The 23,752-nt window shown below is 43.3% G+C and overlaps 1 protein-coding gene across 12 annotated transcripts; it reads right to left on the bottom strand.

Moving 5' to 3' along the window:
* Window positions 1–11,517: 11,517 nt before the first annotated feature.
* Window positions 11,518–19,610, bottom strand: LOC122001820 (ubiquitin-like-conjugating enzyme ATG10). Of its 12 annotated transcripts, none has more exons than XM_042556770.1 (10): window positions 19,338–19,610; window positions 19,178–19,259; window positions 18,734–19,080; window positions 18,447–18,504; window positions 13,462–13,511; window positions 13,204–13,282; window positions 13,066–13,125; window positions 12,052–12,151; window positions 11,879–11,976; window positions 11,518–11,790 (listed from the first exon to the last, which is right to left on the bottom strand). In XM_042556770.1, the coding sequence occupies exons 5-10, from the start codon at window positions 13,482–13,484 to the stop codon at window positions 11,599–11,601; spliced, it is 552 nt and encodes a 183-aa protein (XP_042412704.1). In that variant the 5' UTR covers window positions 13,485–13,511; window positions 18,447–18,504; window positions 18,734–19,080; window positions 19,178–19,259; window positions 19,338–19,610; the 3' UTR covers window positions 11,518–11,598. The 12 variants fall into 12 exon arrangements, 10 of the variants coding, with proteins under 10 accessions (XP_042412704.1, XP_042412708.1, XP_042412705.1 ...); XM_042556774.1 differs by having other exon boundaries at window positions 13,204–13,254; XM_042556771.1 differs by having other exon boundaries at window positions 19,178–19,254.
* Window positions 19,611–23,752: the final 4,142 nt, after the last annotated feature.

Genomic DNA, 23,752 nt, shown 5'->3' with positions numbered 1-23,752 from the left:
TGGTATTTTTGAATTTTTCATAATCAGATATGAATGCAAAAATAAACATGATGTCATGGCATATAATGGGCAAACAAAGCATGACAAGGTTTATCATAAACAAATACCTAGATTACCTATCTAAGTAACCTTAAACCTTAGCTAACTTTAAAATCTAACCTAGATTGCCCTCTAAAAGCTCCAAGAAAATACCAAAACCTAATTAGGCATTTCTAATTCTCTTGATTAACTTATTCCAATTGAAATTAAGCTTATTCCTCAAATGTTGGCATATTTTGTTCTTCCACAAGAGTAACACTAAGAAAATACCAAAATCCCAACTTGGTATTTCTTAACACTTGATTTCTTGTGCCATTTAAAAATAAGATCAATACTTCTCAAATTTGGCACATTTTACTCTTTCAAAGAGTAAATTAATAAATCCATTTCATTTTCAAAGGTTAATAATAACCTTGAAAATACTTCTTGAGTGTCAATTTCTTCAAAGTTGAGTTAACTATCATTCTTCTTAGAGTTGACACTCTCTAACCCATCTATGGGGTAGAGAAGATGCTCCTAGGAATCCAAAATCTATTGGTGCTCCTTGGATGCTCTAGGTATTCACTAGGGATAACTTCCCTAGATACCTTCCTAGTTACCTTGTTTGACTTCTTAGAAGCCTTGGTCACATTTTCTAGGTCAACCCTAGGGATTGCTTCCCTTGTGACCTTCTTTGTGACATTCTTTGACTTCTTAGAAGTCTTAGTCACATTTGTTGCAAAGATACTTCTAGGGATAATTTCCCTTGTATCTTTGATTTGACCTCTAGACTTAGGGTTTGTTCCATAACTATATGGAACCCTATGGTAAGAAATTACATCCCTCTTGGTTTTAGGTTTGTATCTCAAACCCTTATGACCATTGGATGACTTTTGTGTTCCTAGCCCTAAGTTGTGCTCATTTTCCCCTTTTAGGATATTTTTCATCCTTTGTAGGGTCTTTTCCATTTTATCAAATCTTGACCTCAAGACTTGATTTTCTTCCCATAAATCCCTAGATTTATTGCCTAGATTTTTACCTACCTTCCTAACCCTAGGTTGAGAGGTTTTAGCATGAAAAGCTACATTACTTTCCTTAACTTTTTCATGCCTCCTATTTTCATGGTAAATAGCATTGAAATGATAATGATTAGAATTAGCATACTTTTTACCATAATTTAAGAGGATAGGCTCAATGAATGATACCTTCCTTTTTACCTTGGAGGCTCCCCCTTGAGTTGAGCTTCCTCCTTGAGCCTTGACCACCTTCTTCCCCTTAGGGCATTGACTTCGGTAATGCCCTTTTTGGTTGCACAAGAAGCACACAATGTGCTCCTTGCTCTTCTTTGTTCCGGGGATGGTCTCCTTGAGCTTCTCATTGCCCTTCTGTGCCACTTGGCCCTTTTTCTTGGCCAATTTAGGGCATTTGCTCTTGTAGTGCCCATTCTCCCTACACTCAAAACATATAATATGATTTTTATTATTAATTGAAATATTTATACCTTCTTGTGTAGGGGTGGCACTTTCTCCTTTGGATCCGGAGGTAGAGGTTTCCTCTTGATCCGCAAATGATACTCCTCCATTTGATTTTGCTTGACTTGTGGAGGTGGAAGCTTCTTCGTCCTCTTCTTCTCTTGACCCGGATGTGGAGGATTCTTCTTGCTCTTGCTCCGGTGTCAATGAAGATTGCTCCCTCTCAATCCTAGAGGTGGAGGCTTCACCTTCTTCTTCATCCTCATGTACATGAAACAAGGAATATACTCCTTCCTTGCTCTTTTGATTGCACTCCTTTGAGGATGAAGCTTCTTCTTGGACTTCTTCTTCGAAAGTTGAGCATCTCTCAACTTCGGAGTCCTCCTCTTGGTCTTGCTCCAATGAGTCACCCTCTTTGGATTTTTCTTGGTTTGGTACAGTGGAGGGGATCTCATGAATTGATGCCAATTTGCTCCAAAGCTCCTTGGTATCCTTGAACTCTCCAATTTGAGCCAAAATGTGGCTAGGCAATAAGTTGACCAAGAGCTTGGTCACTTTGTCATTTGCCTTGCTCCTTTATAGTTGCTCTTGACTCCATTTGCTTTTCTTGAGAAGATTTCCCTTGGATTTCTTTGGAGCTTCGAAGCCTTCCATTAGAGCAAACCATTGCTCTATCTCCACCATTAAGAAGTTTTCGATTCTTGATCTCCAAGAATCGAAGCTCGTAGATACATATGGTGGAGGCACCCTTGTGTCAAAATCAAGTCCATCTTGGAATTACATCTTGAAGTTGAGCTTCTTGAATTCTTTGATTTTGATGAATTTGCTCCAACTTCTTCACCCTCTAGCTTTGCTTGTTTTGTTTGCCCATTCTGGCGATGACTCCGGTGAAGAGCAACCTTGCTCTGATACCACTTGTTGGGACCGAAATAAAGCTAGAGGGGGGGTGAATAGCTCGTCGCGTGCTCGTGTGCTTGGCGTTGCTTGTTTCTTCAAAGATGCGCAGCGGAAATACAAGAAACAAAAACAAACACGCTAACAAAAAGGATTTACTTGGTATCCACCTCACAAGAGATGACTAATCCAAAGATCCACTCACACACACACACCTTCACTATGAATAACACTCCTTTTCGGTAACTACCGAAGGCGGAGAAGCCCTGCAAGTTCACTCTACAAGAAGAAAGGGAAAGGATACAAAATACAAGCACAAAGCTTACAATGAGTACAAGAAAAACCCTAACCCTAACTTCTTATTGTAGCCCGCCCTCTTGATCTTGGATCACTAGCAAGTCTTGCTCCAAGAACTCTTCAAGAACTGGCGGTAGAGTGGATAAGAAGGTGTGGAGAGATGCTGTGATGATTCGTATGAAGTCCTGGAAGTTCTTCGTGTGTTCTACGAAGAAATCACACGCCTGCAGCCTTTATCTGTGCCAACGGTCGAATCCCGATCGATTGGATTGCTCCCAATCGATCGGGGAGGCTTTGGATCGATCGGCGGATCGATCCAGAGCACCTTTGTGCTCTGGGAATTTGTCTGGATCGATCGGCTGATCGATCCAGGGCTTATCGCGACAAATCGCGCCACCCCAATCGATCCATTGATCGATTGGGGTCTCTGGATCGATCCACTGATCGATCCAGAGGCGTTCTGTGCGCTCTGCGACTTGCCCACTTGAGGCTTGTCGCGGGGACCTTCCCAATCGATCGGCTGATCGATCCATACTTAGTTTTTGCCTGAAACCAAGTCCCAAGCCCCCAAACCAACATCCGGTCAATCCATGACCTGTTGGTTCATCATGCCTAACATCCGGTCACCCTTGACCTGCTAGGACTCCCTCACCAAGTGTCCGGTCAATCCCTTTGACCCACTTGGACTTTTCTTCATCATACCAAGTATCCGGTCACTCCCTTGACCTACTTGGACTTTCACCAGATGTCTGGTTAGCCTTGACCCATCTGGATTTCCTCGTGCCAAGTATCCAGTCAATCCTTTGACCTACTTGGACTTTCCTCCTTGTGCCAAGTATCCAGTCAATCCCTTTGACCTACTTGGACTTTCACCAGATGTCTGGTCAACCTTGACCCATCTGGATTTCCTGTGCCTGGCTTCACTCACCAGGACTTTCCTTCTGCCTAGCTTCACTCACTAGGACTTTCTTCTGCCTAGTTTCACTCACTAGGACTTTCACCTAGCTTCACTCACTAGGATTTTCACCTGGCTTCACTCACCAGGATTTTCTTCTGCCTAGCTTCACTCACCAGGACTTTCACCTAGCTTCACTCACTAGGATTTTCTACCTGGCTTCACTCACCAGGATTTTCTTCTGCCTGGCTTCACTCACCAGGACTTTCACCTAGCTTCACTCACTAGGATTTTCACCTGGCTTCACTCACCAGGATTTTCTTCTGCCTGGCTTCACCCACCAGGACTTTCAAACTGCCTAGCTTCACTCACTAGGTCTTTCACCTAGCTTCAATCACCAGGATTTCCTTCTGCCTAACATCCCAGTTAGGACTTCCCAGTCAAGTATCTGGTCAACCTTGACATACTTGACTCTTCTTCAATCAACCTAATCAGACCCTGATTAGAGGGGAATTGCACCAAACAATTTCCCCAAATGAACAACTGCACCTGCACTTGTCCATATCATCGAAGTCTTATATTGTCAAACATTGAAACCCAAACCAAGACTCAACCTTGGTCAACCAGGTCAACCTTGACCTGAGGGATATTGCACCAACAGGCTTCATTATTGGTTGTCTGATAGTCTAGCCGAACGGAGAGACGTACTTGCTCCTCCTGGGGAGAGACCAACAGTACACCGACCCCGCTCCCCTACCGAGTAGAAGATCCATCCACATATACCTTCCAAGTAGCCTCGGTCTCGGGGTTCTACACTTCGGTGATGAAGTCTGCCAATGATTGCGCCTTTATGGTCATTCGGGGCTGATACTGGATATTGAATTCACTGAGCTCCATTGTCCACCTGATCAACCGTCCGGACGCTTCAGGATTGAGAAGGACTCTACCCAAGGGACTGTTGGTCATCACGATGATGGTGTGAGCGAGAAAATATGGTCGGAGCCTCCGAGCGGTGAGGACTAGCGCAAAAACAAGTTTCTCGAGACCAGTGTAGCGGGATTCAGCGTCTTTCAATATATGGTTCAAGAAGTATACAGGTTGTTCCTCGCCGTCCGACCTTACAAGGGCCGAGCCGACCGCGTGCTCGGTCGAGGATAAGTAAATCTTCAGGGGCTCGTCGGCTACCGGCTTGGCTAGCACAGGTAGCGAGTTGAGGTAGGTCTTGAGCTCCTCGAATGCCTGATCACACTCCTCATCCCACTAGAATTTGGAGGCTCGGCGTAAAATCTTGAAAAAAAGGTAGGCTCCGACCGGCCGACTTTGAGATGAACCTTGATAAAGCTGTTATCCGGCCGGTCAGACGCTGAGCTTCCCTCAGGTTTCTTGGAGGTAGCATATCCTGGAGGGCTTTGACCTTGCTGGGGTTGGCCTCGATGCCCCGCTCAGTAACAATGTATCCCAAGAAACGCCCGCTTTTAGCCCCGAACAGACACTTCTGGGGATTCAGTTTAATGTCGTGCGTTCGCAGGGTCTGGCAAGTCTCCTTGATATCTACACAGAGCTCGGCAGCTCGGCGGGATTTAATTAAGATATCATCAACGTATACCTCCATATTGCGGTCGATCTGCCGCCGGAACACTTTGTTTATCATCCTCTGGTAGGTGGCTCCGGCGTTCTTCAAGCCGAACGGCATGACGTTATAGCAGTATGTGTCATCCGCTGTGATGAAGCTGACTTTTTCTTGATCCTCTTAGGTGAGTGGCACTTGGTGGTATCCTTGGTATGTGTCCAGCATGCATATTAACTCAGACCCAGCCGTCGAGTCCACCATTTGATCAATTCTGGGCAAAGGATAAAAGTCCTTCGGGCAGGCTCTGTTCAGGTCTCTGAAATCAATGCAAACCCACCACTTATTGCCCGTCTTGGAAACGAGCACCACGTTGGCGAACCAGCTCGGGAATTGTACCTCCCATATATGGTCGGCTTCCAAGAGCTTTTCGACTTTCGCCCGAATAATCACGTTCTGCTCGGCACTGAAGTCTCTTTTCCTTTGCTTGCGGGCCGAGCATCCGGTCGGACATGCAGCTTATGCTCCGCGACGCTCGGTGAGATGTCTGGTAGTTCATGGGTCGACCACACGAATACAACGTGGTTTTGCCGAAGGCATCTGATCAGCTCTGCTTTCTACTCTACCTCCAGGTCAGATGCTATGAATGTGGTGCCCTCCGGCCAACCGGGATGGATCTGCACTTCCTCCTTTTCTTCGTAAACTAAAGTAGGGGTTTTTTCAGTTATTGTGTTTACCTCAAGTCGGGGGGGTCTTCCGCGTGGATCTTGCTTCGGCTCGGACCATCTCCACATAGCAGCGTCGTGCTGCCAGTTGATCTCCCCGGACTTCCCCCACTTGGTCCTCCACGGGGAACTTGATCTTGTAGCAGAAGGTCGAGACAACCGCGCGGAACTCATTAAGGGTTGGTCGCCCCAAGATGACGTTGTAAGCGGAGGGGGTGTCTACCACGATGAAGTTGGTGGTCCGCGTCCTCCAAAGCGGTTCCTCGCCCATTGATATAGCCAGCCTTGTTTGTCCGACTGGCAGAACTTCGTTGCCAGTGAACTCATACAGTGGGGGTGTCATGGGCAGCAGCTCAGCTCTGTCGATCTGGAGTTGATCGAACGTCTTCTTGAAGATGATGTTGACCGAGCTGCCTGTATCAATGAATACTCGATGAATAGTGTAATTGGCTATTACCGCTTTGGTGATGAGGGCGTCATCGTGTGGCACTTCGACTCCCTCGAGGTCCCTTGGACCGAAGCTAATCTCTAGCCCGTTCGCCCTCTTCTGACTGTAGCCTACAGCGTGAATCCTCAGCTGCCGAGCATGTGATTTTCTACCTCGGTTAGAGTCGTCGCCGGTCGGTCCGCCAACTATGATGTTGATATCGCCCCGAGTGACATTACTCCTATTCTCCTCCTCCTGGGCGGTCGGTCGGCCATGCTTGTGTGAGGCCCGGGGACGATCGTCCTTCCTCAGCTGGTGATGTCGTCGCTCGGGTGAATGCCTGCTTTCTTCTCGTTGTCCGGCACTTTGATGCCTATACCTCCGCTCGGGGGAAGGAGACCGGCGATAACCTCCGGGAGTCGGCTGAGCGACCACCGGGGCTCCTCGACAGTTGCATGTGTTGTGGGTGGCCGATTGGTGGAAGGTACAGAACATAGGGGTCTATACCTTTCCCCTCGGCCTCGACCGTTCGGCAGCCACGTGCTGGACAGCGTGCGGTCGAGCCTCATAATGATGTCGTGCCCCTTCGGCCCGGGGTCCCCTGGGAGGTTGATGGTTGGTCGTCGGCCTTCTTTCGGTTGGCGCGGCAGGCTCGACGGCCACCTCCTTCCTTCTGGCCGCTTGCGCTTCCTTCACGTTGATGTACTCGCTCGCCTTCTTCAACATGTGGTCGTAGTCGCGCGACGGCTTTCGGATGAGCGAGCGGAAGAAATCCCCATCCATGAGTCCTTGTGTAAAGGTGTGCATCATGGTCTCGGACGAGACCGTGGGGATGTCCATGGCGGCCTGGTTGAAGCGCTAGATATAGGCTCGGAGAGTCTCTCTAGGACCTTGCTTCATGGAGAACAGACTAATGCTGGTTTTTTGGTAGCGTTTGCTGCTCGCAAAGTGATGGAGGAAGGCCGTTCGGAAATCTTTGAAGCTCCGAATTGACCTGTCCGGCAACCTCCGAAACCATCGTTGGGCCGAGCCAGACAACGTGGTAAGGAAGACTCGGCACTTAACTCCGTCAGTATATTGATGGAGAGTGGCAGCGTTGTCAAACTTACTTAAGTGATCGTCCAGAGTAGTCGTGCCACTATACTCCCCGATCGCCAGAGAGGCGTAATGCCTTGGGAGTGGATCTTGCAGAATCGCCTCAGAGAACTGGCGATTGATCCGCTCGGGGGATGACTCGGATCGAGGTGCTTTGCCCTTCTTGGCGTCCCGTGCGGGAGCTCATTGGATGATCCTTGGTTGGCCTGGGCATGTTCGGAGGGAGTCTGGAACAACGCCCGATGGAAGGGAATTGGGGCGGGCGGCACCTCTCCTGGCGTGCCGGTCTGCCCTTTATTCTGCGCCCAGGTAGAAAACTGCTCTGGTCGATCCTCCTGCGCCGCTCGGCCACCAGATGCCGAAGTTGCTTGCTGCGCCAGCCGCTCGGCTTGCGTCCTTTGCTGCTACTCCACTAATTTTGCCGCTCGCGCTTGGATCAGCGCGTCGAGTTCTTCTTGAGAGAGCGTCACGGTGTGTTGATGTCAAGCTTCCTCCATCTTCTCAGCTCGGATTCAAGTGCGTTCCCACAGACGGTGCCAATTTGATCCTATCCGAGAGTCGATTCGACAGACGCTGGGGACGTGGTGCTCTCTGCTGGCTCCGCGTAAGCTCCGGGATGACGTGGGCCTCCGGTGAGAACCTGTAATAAAGCCGAGCCAGGAAGAGGTTCCCGGCGACGGCCCTCTGACGCTCAAGTCAGACAACGGCGAGAGGAAATCGAAGCAGAGTAACGAGACTGTAGCTACAGTAAATGATGTTGCATACCTCCGTCGAAGTCTAGGGGTCCTTATATAGAATCCCTGGAGGGCGTGCACGCTTCCCGAGACGTGCACGCTTCTCAAATCATACCTCAGAATGGACGTGTCAGAAAAACGTGCCTAAAGTCATACCTCAATCGTTCGAACATATCTCTGACATGACAGTGGAAGCTTCCACCATACGATTCTCTGTCTGATCCAGCCGCCGACCATGCTGCTTACCGACGGCACTTGTCTCGAGGAGAATATCGTCAGCTACTCCTTTTGTCTGCTACGGGCCGAGTGGGAGATCCGCTCGGCTGACCTTTTGCCCTGCTGATATGGTACCCGAGCCAGGCGGGGGCTATGCTCGGCCAGGAAGAGTCTGGCCGAGCGGGGCCCTCGCTCGGCCTCTTGAGCGTCGAAAACCCAGCCCCTAGCTGAGCTGTTGCACTGACGCTTGGGTAGATACGTCGACTGCTCGGCCGACACCAAGATATTGACCACGTTGATTTTATCCTCCGCGTGTTGTTGACTCCTCTATCGGTCGGATCCCCCCTTATCACCGGATCAAATATGTAGTGGAAATAATACCTAAGTGTGTTTCACTTCATAATTTAAGATCTAATAAATTTTAAAAATTTTATAATTTAGAGTTTAGGTGGAGTGAAAACAATATATCTTTTAAAAAAAACGTATCGTACCCAAAATCATGTGTGCATTAATTTCAGTATATTATATGTATTAATATGGATCAAAATAGAAAGTTACTCTCATGTGGCGTGGAGGTTACAAATTAAGTCACGAAAACAACCCGCATTGGCAGTGACCGCGGCCGCGATCTCATCGACGCGGCCGCTGGGGTGGACGACACGGACAACGTCGAGGCTACCGCAAGGAAGGAGACACGACAGGAAACACTTAATCCCTCCCTCTAAGGATCCACACACTCGAGCACTCTCCACTAGTAAACAACTCATTCTCGGTCGCAACCGGAGGCGGAGAAGCCTCGTACAAGCACACACAACACTACAACACTCACACAAGAAGAAGATACAAAAATATAACTAAAATACACACTTCTTCTTGTTTACTTGTTGATTGTTGTTGCCTCTTGAAGCTTGGGGATGCACCCCAAGAGCCTTTAAGAACTGGCGGAGAAGCTCGGAGAAGATCGCTGAAAAATCGCTGTGAGCTCGCAGGAAAAGATCACGCACATCTACGAAGAAAACGCTCCACCAAGGCTTTAAGCAGTGCTCATAATCGATCCAATTCATCCCCAATCGATTGCCACGTCAACACCGCTCCATCGCAGCCGTCCATCGCTCGTTTCCTGTGCAACGGTCACTTCCCAATCGATCGACCGATCGATTGGGACTGCCTGAATCGATCGCCCGATCGATTCAACTCCATTCTGTGTTCTCGCGTCTGCGCGAGAACTCCTGCTGCCCAATCGATCGACCGATCGATTGGCAGCTCCCGATCGCCCGATCGATTGGGAAAGCTTCTGTGCTCGCAATTTTACATCCCAATCGATCGACCGATCGATTGAGCCTTCCCACAATCGCAGCACACTCCAATCGATCGACTGATCGATTGGACCCTGGTTCAATCGATCACCCGATCGATTGACCAGCCTGAACTTGACCCAAACTGAAGTTCAAAGCCTCCAACCCAACTCCCGGTCAACCGTGACCTGTTAGGTCTCTATACCTAGTATTTTGCCACACCCGACGAACCTCGAACTAGCCTTCTAGCCTCCTCCATCAACCTTGCATCCCTCGAATATCTCTCATCCTTCACGCCTTACCTTCAGGAGCTTCCTTCGGCCTCATCCTAATTGTCGGATTATACCACCACACTCGACTAACCTCGAAGTAGCCTTCTAACCTCCTCCATCAGTCTTGCGTCCCTCGGATATCTCGCCACCCTTCACGCCTTGCCTTAAAGAGCTTCCTTCGGCCTCATCCTAGTTATCGAGTTCTACTTGCCAAGTCACACTGGGACTTACCTTGTCAAGACCACATGCTTGGACTTACAACCTGTGCCAAGATCATACTTGGACTTTCCAATTGTCTGGCTCCTTACCAGGACCTTCTCCTTTGCCAAGGTCACACTTGGACTTTCCAATTCCCTGGCTCCTCACCAGGACTTTCTCCTTTGCCTAACATCCAGTTAGGACTTCCACCACTACCTAAACTCCAGTTAGGACTTCACCACTGCCTAACCTCCAGTTAGGACTTCCAGACGCCTAACCTCCAATTAGGACTTACAGACGCCTAACCTCCAGTTAGGACTTACCGACGCCTAACCTCCAGTTAGGACTTACCCAGTAAAGTCTCCTGTTATCCCTAACATACTTGATTTGTATTCTCATCAACCTGGTCAACCTTTTGACCATCTCCACAACTGGATGATTGCCCTAGCAATCTCCATATATTGTCAAACATCAAAACTCAAATCTCAACTCAAACTTATCTCAACTCAAGCTTAGTCAAACTGATCAAACTTGACCAAGAAAATTTGTCCCAACAGAACACACTTTCAACAAAGAAAACTTTCAGAATACTTTAGTGGTAAACTGAATAACTCAACTAATAGTAGCAATCAGAAAGCTATTACACACTATAAAACACGTACAAAAGTTAGTTCTGCATAGCTTTCTGTAGTGAAGGATGAATCATCTGACTTGTGGAATGGTAGATCCAGTCCTAGAAAAGAGACAGATTTAGAATGCATGATTTAGTCAGTCCTGAAGTAAACTCACCAATGATAAAAAAAAAAAGTCGAATATTATGATTATTGTTTGCTCAAAAAGAAGTGAATATAGAATATCCTTTGGAATTGATACGGAAAGAAAGGAGCAGAAGATAGACTATTAATACATTCAAATGTTTGTGGCTATTTGAGGTGAAGTCATTGATTGGAAATCAATTTTTTATTACATTCATAGATGATGCTTGTAGAATGGCTTGGGTGCATCTCGTGAAAAACAAAAGCCCAGAGTTTGACATCTATAAGCATCTGCATAACATGGTTTAGAAGCACACGAGTACAAAATAAATAATTTTATTTATCTACACTACAATAACCTTTTCACATCTTAGATAGAATCTCAATTTTGACAACTTCAGTCTAAGACTAATTCTTTGTACTTCAAATAGATGCTTTTCAGTTAAATAAGTGTTTAGGTCTTACTGTAGAGCAGTCATTAACTCCTATCAGCTTCCTTCAATTGAGAAGAGCTAGGCTCCACCTCCTATCAGCTTCCTTCAATTGGGATGAGGCAGGCCACAGGTGCGACCTAACCCAATTAACAACTCCAACAGCCTAACCCAATTGACAACTTACCCATGCAATACCATAATATCATGAAAAAGTACAAATCCATTACGAGGGAGATGTGAAAATTTAGCATTAATAAGCTTTTGTGAAATTACAAAGTTTTTGTCAGTCATAGCCATCGACCATCTACACTGATTTAAATAACCCAATAGGAATTCTCAACCCAACAACCTGACCTATGACTGATAGCCACGCAGATAAATAGCCATGAAGAGCAGGGATCTTATTTGGAGCATCACTGCAAAGCAAAAACTTCATCCAATCACCTGTACCACAGGGATGTAAAGTATACCATGGTCGATGGAGGTAAGGATGATCCTGATGTCTCCAGAGTTGAACTTGGTTTAGGCATATCGGCGATATGTAATATAATGAAAACGAAGGGGGAAAAGGATGTATGAATTACCTCCTGGGTGATGAATGCCCATTTTGATTCCCTAAGTAGTTTGAGAGAGTAAGCAGGCAGGTCTTTCTCGATGTCAACTAACTTCAAAGGACAACCATCTGCATAAAGATCATTCTTGGCTTAGTGGAAGGCAAATGCAACTTCATGGACAAAATCTCCTGTAATTGACATACCAGATTGATATCCACGGAAATAAAGAACAGGAACCCTGAAAGTGAAGCTGTAGAGTATGTGGTAATCATAGATATGCATGTCATTTTTGTTACTTGAAACCTAAAATAAAAGAGTTGGATATAATCAGTTAAGGCATATATATATATATATATATATATATATATATATATTACCTGTAGTGCATAAGCATAGTAGTAATATGAAGGGTGGATTTACTTGGATGGAAAGATACAAGAGAAGAGGGGAAGGGGAGGGAAAGTTGTAAAAAAGTGTATGTATGGAGTTCCATATGTAATCTTGTTTAGTCTTTCAGTATCTCCTATCTTTCACCCAAGTAAACCAAGCATAAGACCCAAATAGATAAGTGGGAAGGAAAGAGAGAATAAGAAAAAGTCTTACTAAAAGAAAAGAAATATTACGCAGTTCGTATACCCTTGGAGGGAAGGAAATTATAATCTCCCTCCTAACCAAGGATGGAAAGAGTGACAGTTTCTTTGGTGGAAAGGAAAGAGGGATTTAAAAAAAAAAATGTTATATATATACACACACATTTATAAATCTTCTTAAAGGGGAGCCTTGGTGTAACGGTAAAGTTACTCCCACGTGACCTAGAGGTCATGAGTTTGAGTCTTAGAAGCAGTCTCTTACAAAACAGGGTAAAACTGCGTACAATAAATCTTTCCCCGTTACTCTACATTAGCAGAACTTCGTGCACCGAACTGCCCTTTATACACACATTTATAAAACATAAATAAAAAACTGATTATATATATATATAAGATTTGAGCTTTATTGCATACAAATGATGTTTTTTCCACCAATATTGAGTGGAATCAGATTGGGTATATGCAAATCAATATTTGTTCAGCTAGACAACTTTTCAAATAGATCAGTAAGGCACATGCCACTGCTATGGGTATAATGTGCTTTTAATTTAAAGCTTAGAATATTTTAATACCTAATTATCCTAATGACCAATGCATTAAAAAAGAGGTTTATTAGGTAAAGTTTACCAAGGTAGCCTCATCAAAAGGCTCTTCGTCCCTGGATATGCTTTCCTCGCAACTTCCTTCCTGAAGAAGAGAAGAGACGGAAGAAATTAGATGCTAGAAGTTTCTACTAATGCAAGAGTAGTTAGCAGCCACACTAACCTCACTTGCATTTTGATGATAAATATTTTCGATTGCTAGGTATCCTGCTGCCTGTAATGGATAGCTAAGATAAAGCCACCTTCATGAAATAGATCAATTAATGGGACAACAAAAAGAGGAAAACAAATAGCATGCTGTATCACCACATCGCATGACAAAGCACCTAGTGCACGATCAGGTAGCCAAACCCATGAGGAAGAGAAGCGTCAACTTCTCTCCATCTCTCACAAAGATCAGCAACAGAAATATCAAACTCACTTGGAGACAATGTTCCATCCCATTGGTACATGCTCCTAAATCCCAATAGCCTGTAATTCAATTAAGATGATTCAACGAAACAAGACAACACAATCTATTGTAAGCTAATTCACGAACGTTAAGTGGTAAAAAAAATACAATAGTTCAATTGAAAAGAAAAAAGGAAGAAAAACTAACACAACGTCATAATACCGAAAGTCAATGCTTACAAGTGTTGCCAAAAACAATCCCAGTAGTAAGTAAAGTCCTTGCGTGTCCTATCCAAGTGTAAAATTATCAACTATTATCTGCGTTTCTACCCTGTCAACAGCTAACTTAGGCTCAAAGTCAATAGTAAAGAAGAAGTGAATCCTTAATAATTACATTGCATTTATACTATTAAATCTTATTATATTTTAATCTTTTTATTTAAAGAATTCATCATGTCATAGCTACAGTTTTGGTTAATGTTTTTAAGCAATAATATCAAGCACATATAATCCTAAATGTTTTCTTTCCCTTTATAATCTTCCAATGAAGCATTCACTCTCAATGCTTGTTTTGGGCTAATACCCTTCAAACAACCAGGGTTGATTGCTAAGCATTAGTTCCTCCAAACAACCAGGGTTAATTGCTAACACTCATCAACCAACAATGCTTAAGTGATAATATCAAAAATCTGACAGCATAAGAAAATATTACTTCCTTGAATCACAAAAACACAAAATAAAATTCAATAATTTAAATTCAGAAGATTTCACATGATGTAACACGCAGGTAGAATTGTAACCAGGACCTTTACTCAAGTACGGCACAGACAAAGAAGGATCTAGCTAATCGAACAAAAGGAAGAAGCCGCAATGGACCTTGTGGCAGAAGATTTCGACGGAGGAGGAAGGAGATCCGCCTCGAAGAAAATCCACCACCGTCCATAAATCTATGCCGTCAGTCGATGACGACGATCGGGAAGAAAAGATTCTCGCCGGAGCTGGAAGAGAGAACATGGAGGAGGCAATCGAGACAGGGATCGATTCGAGGAAGGGTTAAGGGATAAATCAAGGAACGATATATAGAAACCCGGTTCATCTCCCGGTTCAATGTAATCTCTTAGAAGACGGGGAAAAGAACAAATAGGTCATCTGAGTGTTAAATCAATCGGGACCGTTGCACTATCAAGAATAACTCCTTGACGCCCGGTACGGTACAGTGGCAAAACGTTAGATGGATTTAGAGTATCACGATTGAAAATTGGAGCAAGACAAATTTTAAATTTTCGTGGAGATCGGTTCCTGAGTGGTTTACCTTCAGGATTAATCGAATTGGTAAGGATTTGATATTTATGTTAATAAAAACATGGATAGCACCTTGACACGATCTGATTAGAGTCTTAGATTATCTCTCATGGGCAGTGAATAGACTCAATGGACCTCGTTTTTGCATTGAAATACTTGGATGATTGTCTAATGTTCTAGTCCCGCGATCCGAACGTGGATTGCAGCCTCGTACGTGCTTCGGTTTTAGCCATGAAACTGACATGAGGTCACTCCTAGGCCATGAGTCAGTCAATGTATTACCTCAAGTCATCACGAATTTAGATCTACCCAGGAGTTGTAGCCGGCATGAGGTCGTGGCCAAGTCAGGAATCACAGCCATAAAGAACTTTAAATCTCCTGTCCCCAATATCACTTGTCCCCGTGTCCCACTCGTCGCCCCGATCAACACTATAACCCTTGGGGAAGGTGAACCCAAGGATTCCGGCGCACGAGAAGTTATATCTTCTCGTGCTATAAAAAGCTTACAAGTTTATAAGGATGTATGATATTTTTATTGGCATGAGATTTTTTAAATACAGTACAAGAGTAAAATTATGAAAGCTTAGATCTAAAATAGTTAATATCATATTATTGTAGAGATATGTGAATATTATTGGGTCACAACAAATGGTAAACCCAATTAACCTCGTTGATTATCCCTCATTGGGTCACAACAAATGGTATAATTGAGGGTAGGTCTGAAACAGATAAGGTTAATCGGATGCTTACGAAAAGGCCCAGAGCTCTCAGCCATGGCCACTAACATAGATAAGCACACTCTTTAATAGCTAGTATGGGTAAAACTTGTCCCCGGGGCATAGCACAGTTGGAGGCGGATGGTCTTGTGGCCGAAAGATCCAGGATTTGATTCTCGGAGTGTCACGGTCTAGGGTTAACATTTCTGCTATATACTTTCAATTATGTATCTATATTTACCTCCCTCAATAGGTACGATTGATAAGACTCGAAGGAGACGAGCAGGAGTGGAGCAACGGCGACTGAGGAAGTGGGATAAGTGAGCGGAAAGCAATAAAATTGCGTCGGCTAGGGATTGCTCTCCTCGCCTTCGCCATGTGAACGACCAATAACGATTTACAAAAATGGAAAGCCAACTGGCATCGTTTTCCGATTATCGCGAGTCACAAGGCGTGGTCCATTGAGTCTATTCACTGCCCATGAGAGATAATCTAAGACTCGAATCAGATCGTGTCAAGGTGCTATCCATGTTTTTGTTAACCTAAATATCAAATCCTTATCAATTCGACTAATCCTGAAGGTAAACCACTCAGGAACCGATCTCCACGAAAATTTAAAATGTCTTGCTCCAATTTTCAATCGTGATACTCTAAATCCATTTAACATTTTGCCACTGTACCGTACCGGGCGTCAAGGAGCTATCCTTGATAGTGCAACGGTCCCGATTGATTTAACACTCAGATGACCTATTTGTTCTTTTCCCCGTCTTCGAAGAGATTACATTGAACCGGGAGATGAATCGGGTTTTTATATATCGTTCCTTGGTTTATCCCGTTACCCTTCCTCAAATCAATCCCTGTCTCGATCGCCTCCTCCACGTTCTCTCTGCCAACTCTGGGGAATAATCTTTTCTTCCCAATCGTCGTCATCGACTGGCGGCATAGATTTGTGGACGGTGGTGGATTTTCTTCGAGCCGGAACTATCGGGGTCTGATAAGCAGATGTGCCCACAATGTCCTGAGGAGTCTGCCCCTGACGGACAGGCTCGACTCTAGCAGACCTCTATGAATACTCTGTCTCCGGAGAATCTATCGCCCTCTTACGTGGGCGTCCACGTCTCGGTACCGGAATACGTGTATGTGTCATATCTGTAAACAAAATGTTACCCAGATATCACTACATGTATGAAAACTATAAAATTACCTAATTTACCTATTTGCCGTCTGGAGATGTCCTATCGCCGCTTAGTCCCCAAATAGAACCTCGTCAAATACCTCGGAATTCCGAATAGTAAAATCGACGAAAATCCGTACAATTCAAGAATATCCAGATAAACTCGCAAAACTCGTAAAAACTGAGCTCTGATACCAAAAATATTGTCATGCCACAGGTAGTCCTTGCCGATTAAATTTCGGCAACATCTCCCCTGTACAGATGATAATATGAATCCTAAGATACATATATTCATACCTCGGCCCACACGACCGGAACAATACAATACAATACAATACAAATAATAGACAAACCACGCAATTTATATAATCAATCAATGCAGTTTAATATTCAGCCTCTGCCTGTCAATAAAAATTACTAAAAGAAAAGACGATAAAGGAATCATCACAGATCTATGTAAATCCTACACTACTACGAAGAAATTAAATCCGCAAAGTAATGAAAGCATCCGCAGCGGAGAAAACAAAAGTAGCAAACCCAAAAGTTCATCATAAAGTCCACAATACAAGAATCTCACATCATAAGTATAAAACGACATAGAACGGAAATAAAAGTAGACAATGGAGAATCATCGCGACAAGGGGGGGCTAGCGACTGAAATCTCCCGACGGCCTCAACCTGAAAAGTAGTAATGTAACGGTGTGAGTCCAAAGAACTCAGCAGATAACCAATAGATATGTACAATAACATATAACTACCAATAATAACCTATAGTACAGTCTCCTAATCAATATAACAGTATACATAACTGAGTAAACTGTAGTAATCAACCATAGACATATAATACAGTCTACTGTAAGAATAATAAGAAATGCATACTGAAATAAACTGTACTCACCTGCATGTCCTCTGAGCAGTAACTGTGAACATACACAGATAAAGATAGTTAGAGCTAAGTATGTATCCTGTATGCATGTCAATCATATGCAGCCACCAAAATGCATCATCCAATATGCAACAATCACAATAAATGCAATCTGTGCATATGATGCAATATGACATGGTCACCCCTGAAGCCAGTCAGCCATCTCACACGCGATGGTGAGATCGAGTGGGTAAGGCTATGACAACCATGCACTCTGCCATCACTGCTCCTGATGAGTGACCGAGTGGATGGGATGCTGTCGGAGTACACCTATCCTCCTACCTCAAACATAGTGAGAGAGCGCAATGCTCTCATCTCCCGGTACGCGATGACAGGGAGGGATCTCTGCCTGCTACCACGCTGCAGTCACACTACCCATGAGCGGATCAGCGGAGCCCTACAGAGCAACTGTCATACACACCCTGGGTGTTGTGCCGCTACCCATGCAGTGGACACGTTGTGTGCAGGCCCATGTAGCCGGCCGATGAGCTCAACAATAATGGAGTCATCAATTGCCCAGCATGCAATCATGCGGGATGGTGCATGATGTTACAGTATGTCATACCTGAACATATCCTCATCCATATATATGTGCCAGAAAGATAAACGCATATATAACAATGATATAAGCAACATGAATCCAAGATCACATATCCAATATGTCTAGCAACTAATCCAGTATACAGAAGCACTACATATCATCACCTCTAAGAGCATAAGTACACATAACAATAAATAAGAGTATATAAGTCTAATGTATAGCAGTTAACAGTAAAAACATATAATAGGTATCAAATAGCTAAAACCAGGGAACTAATAAATCTACCAATCACTAGTAATTATATATATACTACACATATCATAAGACACTATCAAGAGATAAGTCAAAGGGTACTCGCCTCAAATAGAAGGTAATATCAAGCAATTCAAAGTCGAGACGCCCGTCTCGAATCAGTCCTGCGTCAAACAATATGTATATATTTTATTTAGCTAAATTCATATGAATAGCTAAATAAAATCCCTAAAACTAAATTAGGGTAAACCCCTAATCAACATAACTATTAACCTACCTAAATTAAATCTAATAGTTAATTAGGGTTAGTTACCTTAACCCCAATCAATCCATTAGATAGAAATCTATACCTAAATCCAACTACACATAAACAACTAATTCTTTACACCTTACCTCAATCTCGCTGTTGAAATAAAATGCTGCTGGATGGAGGTACTACCGAAACCAAGGTGAGCTGCTGGATCAAAGAGTAACCCACAGCACACAATTTGAAATCCACAGAACACTATACCTCTACCTCACAGCCAAAAAGATTGCCGAAGCAAGGTGGTTGTTGCTGCCAGAAGGTGAGATGGATCAAGAACACCACAGCAACGTAACCTCTCTGCTGGATTCCAGTATGCTGTTCGGATCAAGATTGGGATCAAGCAAGAAAATCACTGATCCAGCAACAATCCTTCTAGCCTCTGTCCGACAGCTCAAGAACACCTCATCATCTTCAACCGAAACCAATCCGTGACCTAAATTAACCGCAAAGAAAAGGAGGATCAAGAACAGAGGAGGATCGGTGAACAGAGAAGAGGATCTAACAAAAACAGTGAAGACAAGGGCTGTTACCTCACCCACACCGCCGTCGCTGGATAGATCCGACGCTTCCCTCAATCCAAGCAAGAAGGATTAACCAGAACAAAGCCCTAATCTAACGAATTCCGTGAATCAACAAGGATCCGGCAATGAATCAAGAGGGAAGTCGGGAAGAAGGGTTTCGGTTGCTTACCCTCGAAGCCCTAAGGCATCCTCACGCCGGCGATCGATGGATCTGGATCGATCCAGTGGCGTCGGCAGTCGGCTAGAGGAGACGCGACGCTGCAGCCGGGAGAAGAAAAGCGTCGACGGATCTGAGCTCAGGCGGCTTCCTCCTCAGGCGACGTCGACGATCGCCGAAGGTCCGTCGGCTTCGACTCGTCCGCGAGAGAATAGGAAGGGGAAGAAGAAGGAGGTCGGGATCGCGAGGGGAGGGGTTGGGGATGAAATGGTTCGGGATCGACAATGGGGGGAAAAGAAAAAGAAAAGGAAATGTATTTATAAATAAAATATTTCCTCAAACACGTTTTATTCGAATATGTTAATTTATCCCTTACAATTTATCGTACAAACTCCGAAAAATTTTTAAAAAATTTCTAAAAATTCTGAAAAAATTCTATAAGGCTATTTCTCAGATAACCTTATTAATTTAATTTTCCGATATCTTATAATATAATTCTTTACAGATTGTTCGTTTTTTTTTATTTTCTCATATACTTTCTCATTCTACTACTAAGATTCTTTACTTTGTAATAGACGCATCTTTGACTCACCAAGTATACTATTGGCTATTATTTTTAATTTTGATACCATCTTATCTCATGTCATATTCGAGTTGCCGTATATTTTTCCTAATACGTGTACTCTTATCCTCTCCTTCAATATGTTTTATTTCCCATCCTTTAACTTCCACTACTTAATTCTAGGAGTTCTGTATGTTTTCCTTTTATTGATATATGCTTGAGGCATATATTCAACACTAGTTAAATTTTCTCCAGAGATGACCTTGTATTCTTTATAAATTTTTCTCATTCTTCTTAATTATAAAAAAGTCAATTTACAATTTATTATTCTCAGTCTCACTTTTGAATGTAATCAAGTGTTCTTTTTTTCAAAGAAAAATATATTAGCTAGTATAAGGTCATATGCAATCACAAAGTCCAATATAATTTTTCCTTCTTCATTTCGTGTTCCAAACCTATAACTCTCATTCATCCTATCATATTCCTCATTTTTCATGTGTATATGCCCATTTAGATTTATACGACTGTTGGGCCGGCTAGGAGGGGGTTGTTGGATAGCCCTGTAAAAATAAGAACAACCCTTCTCGTACGATTAAGCTAACACTTGTATAAATAAAGCTAAGCAGTAAATAAAAAGCATAAAAGAACGAGGCACCGGATTTTGACTTGGTTACAACTGGGGAGGTTGTTAATCCAAGGAAGTTGTCGCTCTAATACTCCTTCAGGCGGAGAAGCCTCTTACAACGTTGAAGTGCAGAAATGGAAGCTTAACTACAACTAAAGCGTACAAGTGTTTGAAATGGAATGCTCGTGATTGTTGAAAAGCTTTTGGACCAAGGCTATATTTATAGCCTTGGTCGAGGCGCCCCAAAGAGGTTCCGGGCGCCCTGGGGGATAAACTTTATTCCCCAACGATCAGATCGAGTCAAAGCTCGATCCTGGTCAAAATACTGGTCTGGGCGCCCATGAGCCCAAAGTCAACAGACGTTGACTTTTTCGTCCAGGACCTCTTCTCTGGTTCAGTCCCGCCTCTGTCCGGTTCTTCTCCTCCGGATCCGCTCGCTTGGGTGATCTCTGCCATCCGGAAAAGGGCTCACCTGAACCCAACTTCCGGTCTTCTCGAGCGGGCTTCCCTCCGGCTTCTCGTCCCTCGGAATCGCCGCGTGTTTCCTTCTCGTCCACCGGCGTACTCATCCGCAGTCTTCGTCCCTCGGACGCACCGCGTGCCGTCCTTCTCGCTAGTTGCGTCTCTTGCTCCCCGAGCAATCTTCCGCTTCGATTTTCGTCCCTCGGAACCACCGCACGCTTCCTTCTCATCCGCCGGTGTACTATTCCGCAGCACCTCGTCCCTCAGACTGCCGTCCTTCTCGCTAGCTGCGTCTTCCGCTCGACTACCTGTGTTCCTAAGCTCCTGCACACTTAGACATAAGGTTAGAAACACACAGGACCTAACTTAACTTGTTGATCACACCAAAACAACTTTGGGATTCCAACAATCTCCCCCTTTTTGATGTGATCAACCCAAGTTAAGCTAGGGTCAAAAATAGACATAGAATAAAACAATTTATTGCAATAATATGCAACAGGATAGAAAAAATTAAATTTCCAATTTCCAATTTTCTACCTCCCCCTAGACTTATACTTTTTCTTCTCCCCTTTGAGCACATAAAAAACATGGGGTTCAAAAAAAATCTAAGGGATAATAACTTAGAAAATTTATTTCAATAAACTTTAGAATATTTTTCTAAGTCACAACTATTAGAGAACATTTCTAAGTAAAAGACTTGTTGTAAAATTTCTAAATATTGCATCAATAAAACTTAAGTAACACAATTTTAAGTTTTGCAAAAAATTTCACAGAAACAAAAAAATTCTAAATGAAACTTTAAGAAATTTTTGAAAATTTTTCTTAGTAATTTAAACAGAAATGACTTAAGAAGAAAAAAAAAATTGATAATTTTTCTAAGTCATTTAAGCAAAATTTTCTAATATCAGAAAAGCTTTTTAACTTAGGCAAAATGATTTCTGAATAAATTTTTCTAAGTATAAAAGATATATATAATTTTTTTTAAAAAAAAAAATCTTTCTCAAGTTATTACCATTTCTCTAATATCATTATGATATCTGAATTTCCATTTTAATATAACATAATTTCTTAAATCATAATCTTTCAGATTTAAAATGAGCAATATTAAACATGTAAAAAATTGTATCATGTTGATTTTTAGTTTGTCGAAATTCTTTAATCGACAAGCTATTTCTTTTAACTTAATATCTTTCGTTATATTTTGAATTTTTAATTCACAAAAATATTTCAAGAATTTAAATTCTAACTTGATAAAAACTTTCGACGATATTTCTAATTTGCAAAATTCATTCGACAAAATATTTTGTAATTTACAAAATTCGTTCGATAAAATATTTTGTAATTTGCAAAAATATTTTGACAAGATAAATTTTAATTTGCAAAATTCTTTCGATAAAATAATTTACAATTCGAAAAAATATTCGAAGAAGATTTTTGGCAATATTTCTAATTTGTATAATTCATTCGACAAAATATTTTGTAATTCGCAAGAATTTTTTTACAACAAAAATTCTAATTTGAAAAAATCTTCAGGCAACTTAATCAATTGTTCAGAAGGTGGAGACCATACCTGACTTACCTTGTCAGTAGTTGATTCTCCCCCTATCGAGTTGCTTTCTTCCGAAGTCTCTCCCCCTTCATCGATGCTCATCTGGGATGAGCTTGTAGCTTCGGGATGTACTTCGACTGTTGGGGTTGTCTCAGTAATTTCTTCCGTCTCGGATTCTTCTGATGATGGCTCAATGTCTATTGATGGGACGGCTTCAACCGGTTCTTCGTAGAGTTTTAAGAACTTTTCCCAAAGTTCTTTTGCGCTTTTATATTCTCTGACTCTGTCGAAATCTTTAGTTGGTATTGCGCTTAGAATGTGAAACTCTGCCCGACCGTTTGCCATAAACTCGTCGCGTTACTTCTCGTTCCAGAGGCGTATGTCGATCTTTTCTCCGTTTGCTTTCTTTGGTGCTTCATAACCAGATTTCATTATTAAAGAAATACCAATATCAGAGTTAAGAAATACCTATATTTGTTGCTTCCAAGAAGCAAGCTCCCCCTTGAATGCTGGTGGGTAGTCGCTAGCTCCGACCATCGTTTTGTTGCTTCAGACGGCGGTTAGTCCTTCTGAGGCGTCTCGGCTCTGATACCACTTGTATGACTGTTGGGCCGGCTAGGAGGGGGTTGTTGGATAGCCCTGTAAAAATAAGAACAACCCTTCTCGTACGATTAAGCTAACACTTATATAAATAAAGCTAAGCAGTAAATAAAAAGCATAAAAGAACGAGGCACCGGATTTTGACTTGGTTACAACCGGGGAGGTTGTTAATCCAATGAAGTTGTGGCTCTAATACTCCTTCAGGCGGAGAAGTCTCTTACAACGTTGAAGTGCAGAAATGGAAGCTTAACTACAACTAAAGCGTACAAGTGTTTGAAATGGAATGCTCGTGATTGTTGAAAAGCTTTTGGACCAAGGCTATATTTATAGCCTTGGTCGGGGCGCCCTGGGGGGATAAACTTTATACCCCAACGATCAGATCGAGTCAAAGCTCGATCCTGGTCAAAATACTGGTCCAAGCGCCCGGAAGGGTTCCGGGCACCCCGGAGGGCTCCGGGCGCCCCGGAGGGCTCCGGGCGCCCCGGAGCCCAAAGTCAACAGATGTTGACTTTTTCGTTCGGGACCTCTTCTCTGGTTCAGTCCCGCCTCGGTCCGGTTCTTCTCCTCCGGATCCGCTCGCTTGGGTGATCTCTGCCATCCGGAAAAGGGCTCACCCGAACCCAACTTCC

The sequence above is a fragment of the Zingiber officinale genome, chromosome 7A, assembly GCF_018446385.1.
Source record: "Zingiber officinale cultivar Zhangliang chromosome 7A, Zo_v1.1, whole genome shotgun sequence".
In the NCBI taxonomy this organism is placed as follows: domain Eukaryota; kingdom Viridiplantae; phylum Streptophyta; class Magnoliopsida; order Zingiberales; family Zingiberaceae; genus Zingiber; species Zingiber officinale.
Note: the sequence above shows the minus strand (reverse complement) of the source record. Positions and strands in the feature narration are given on the sequence as shown.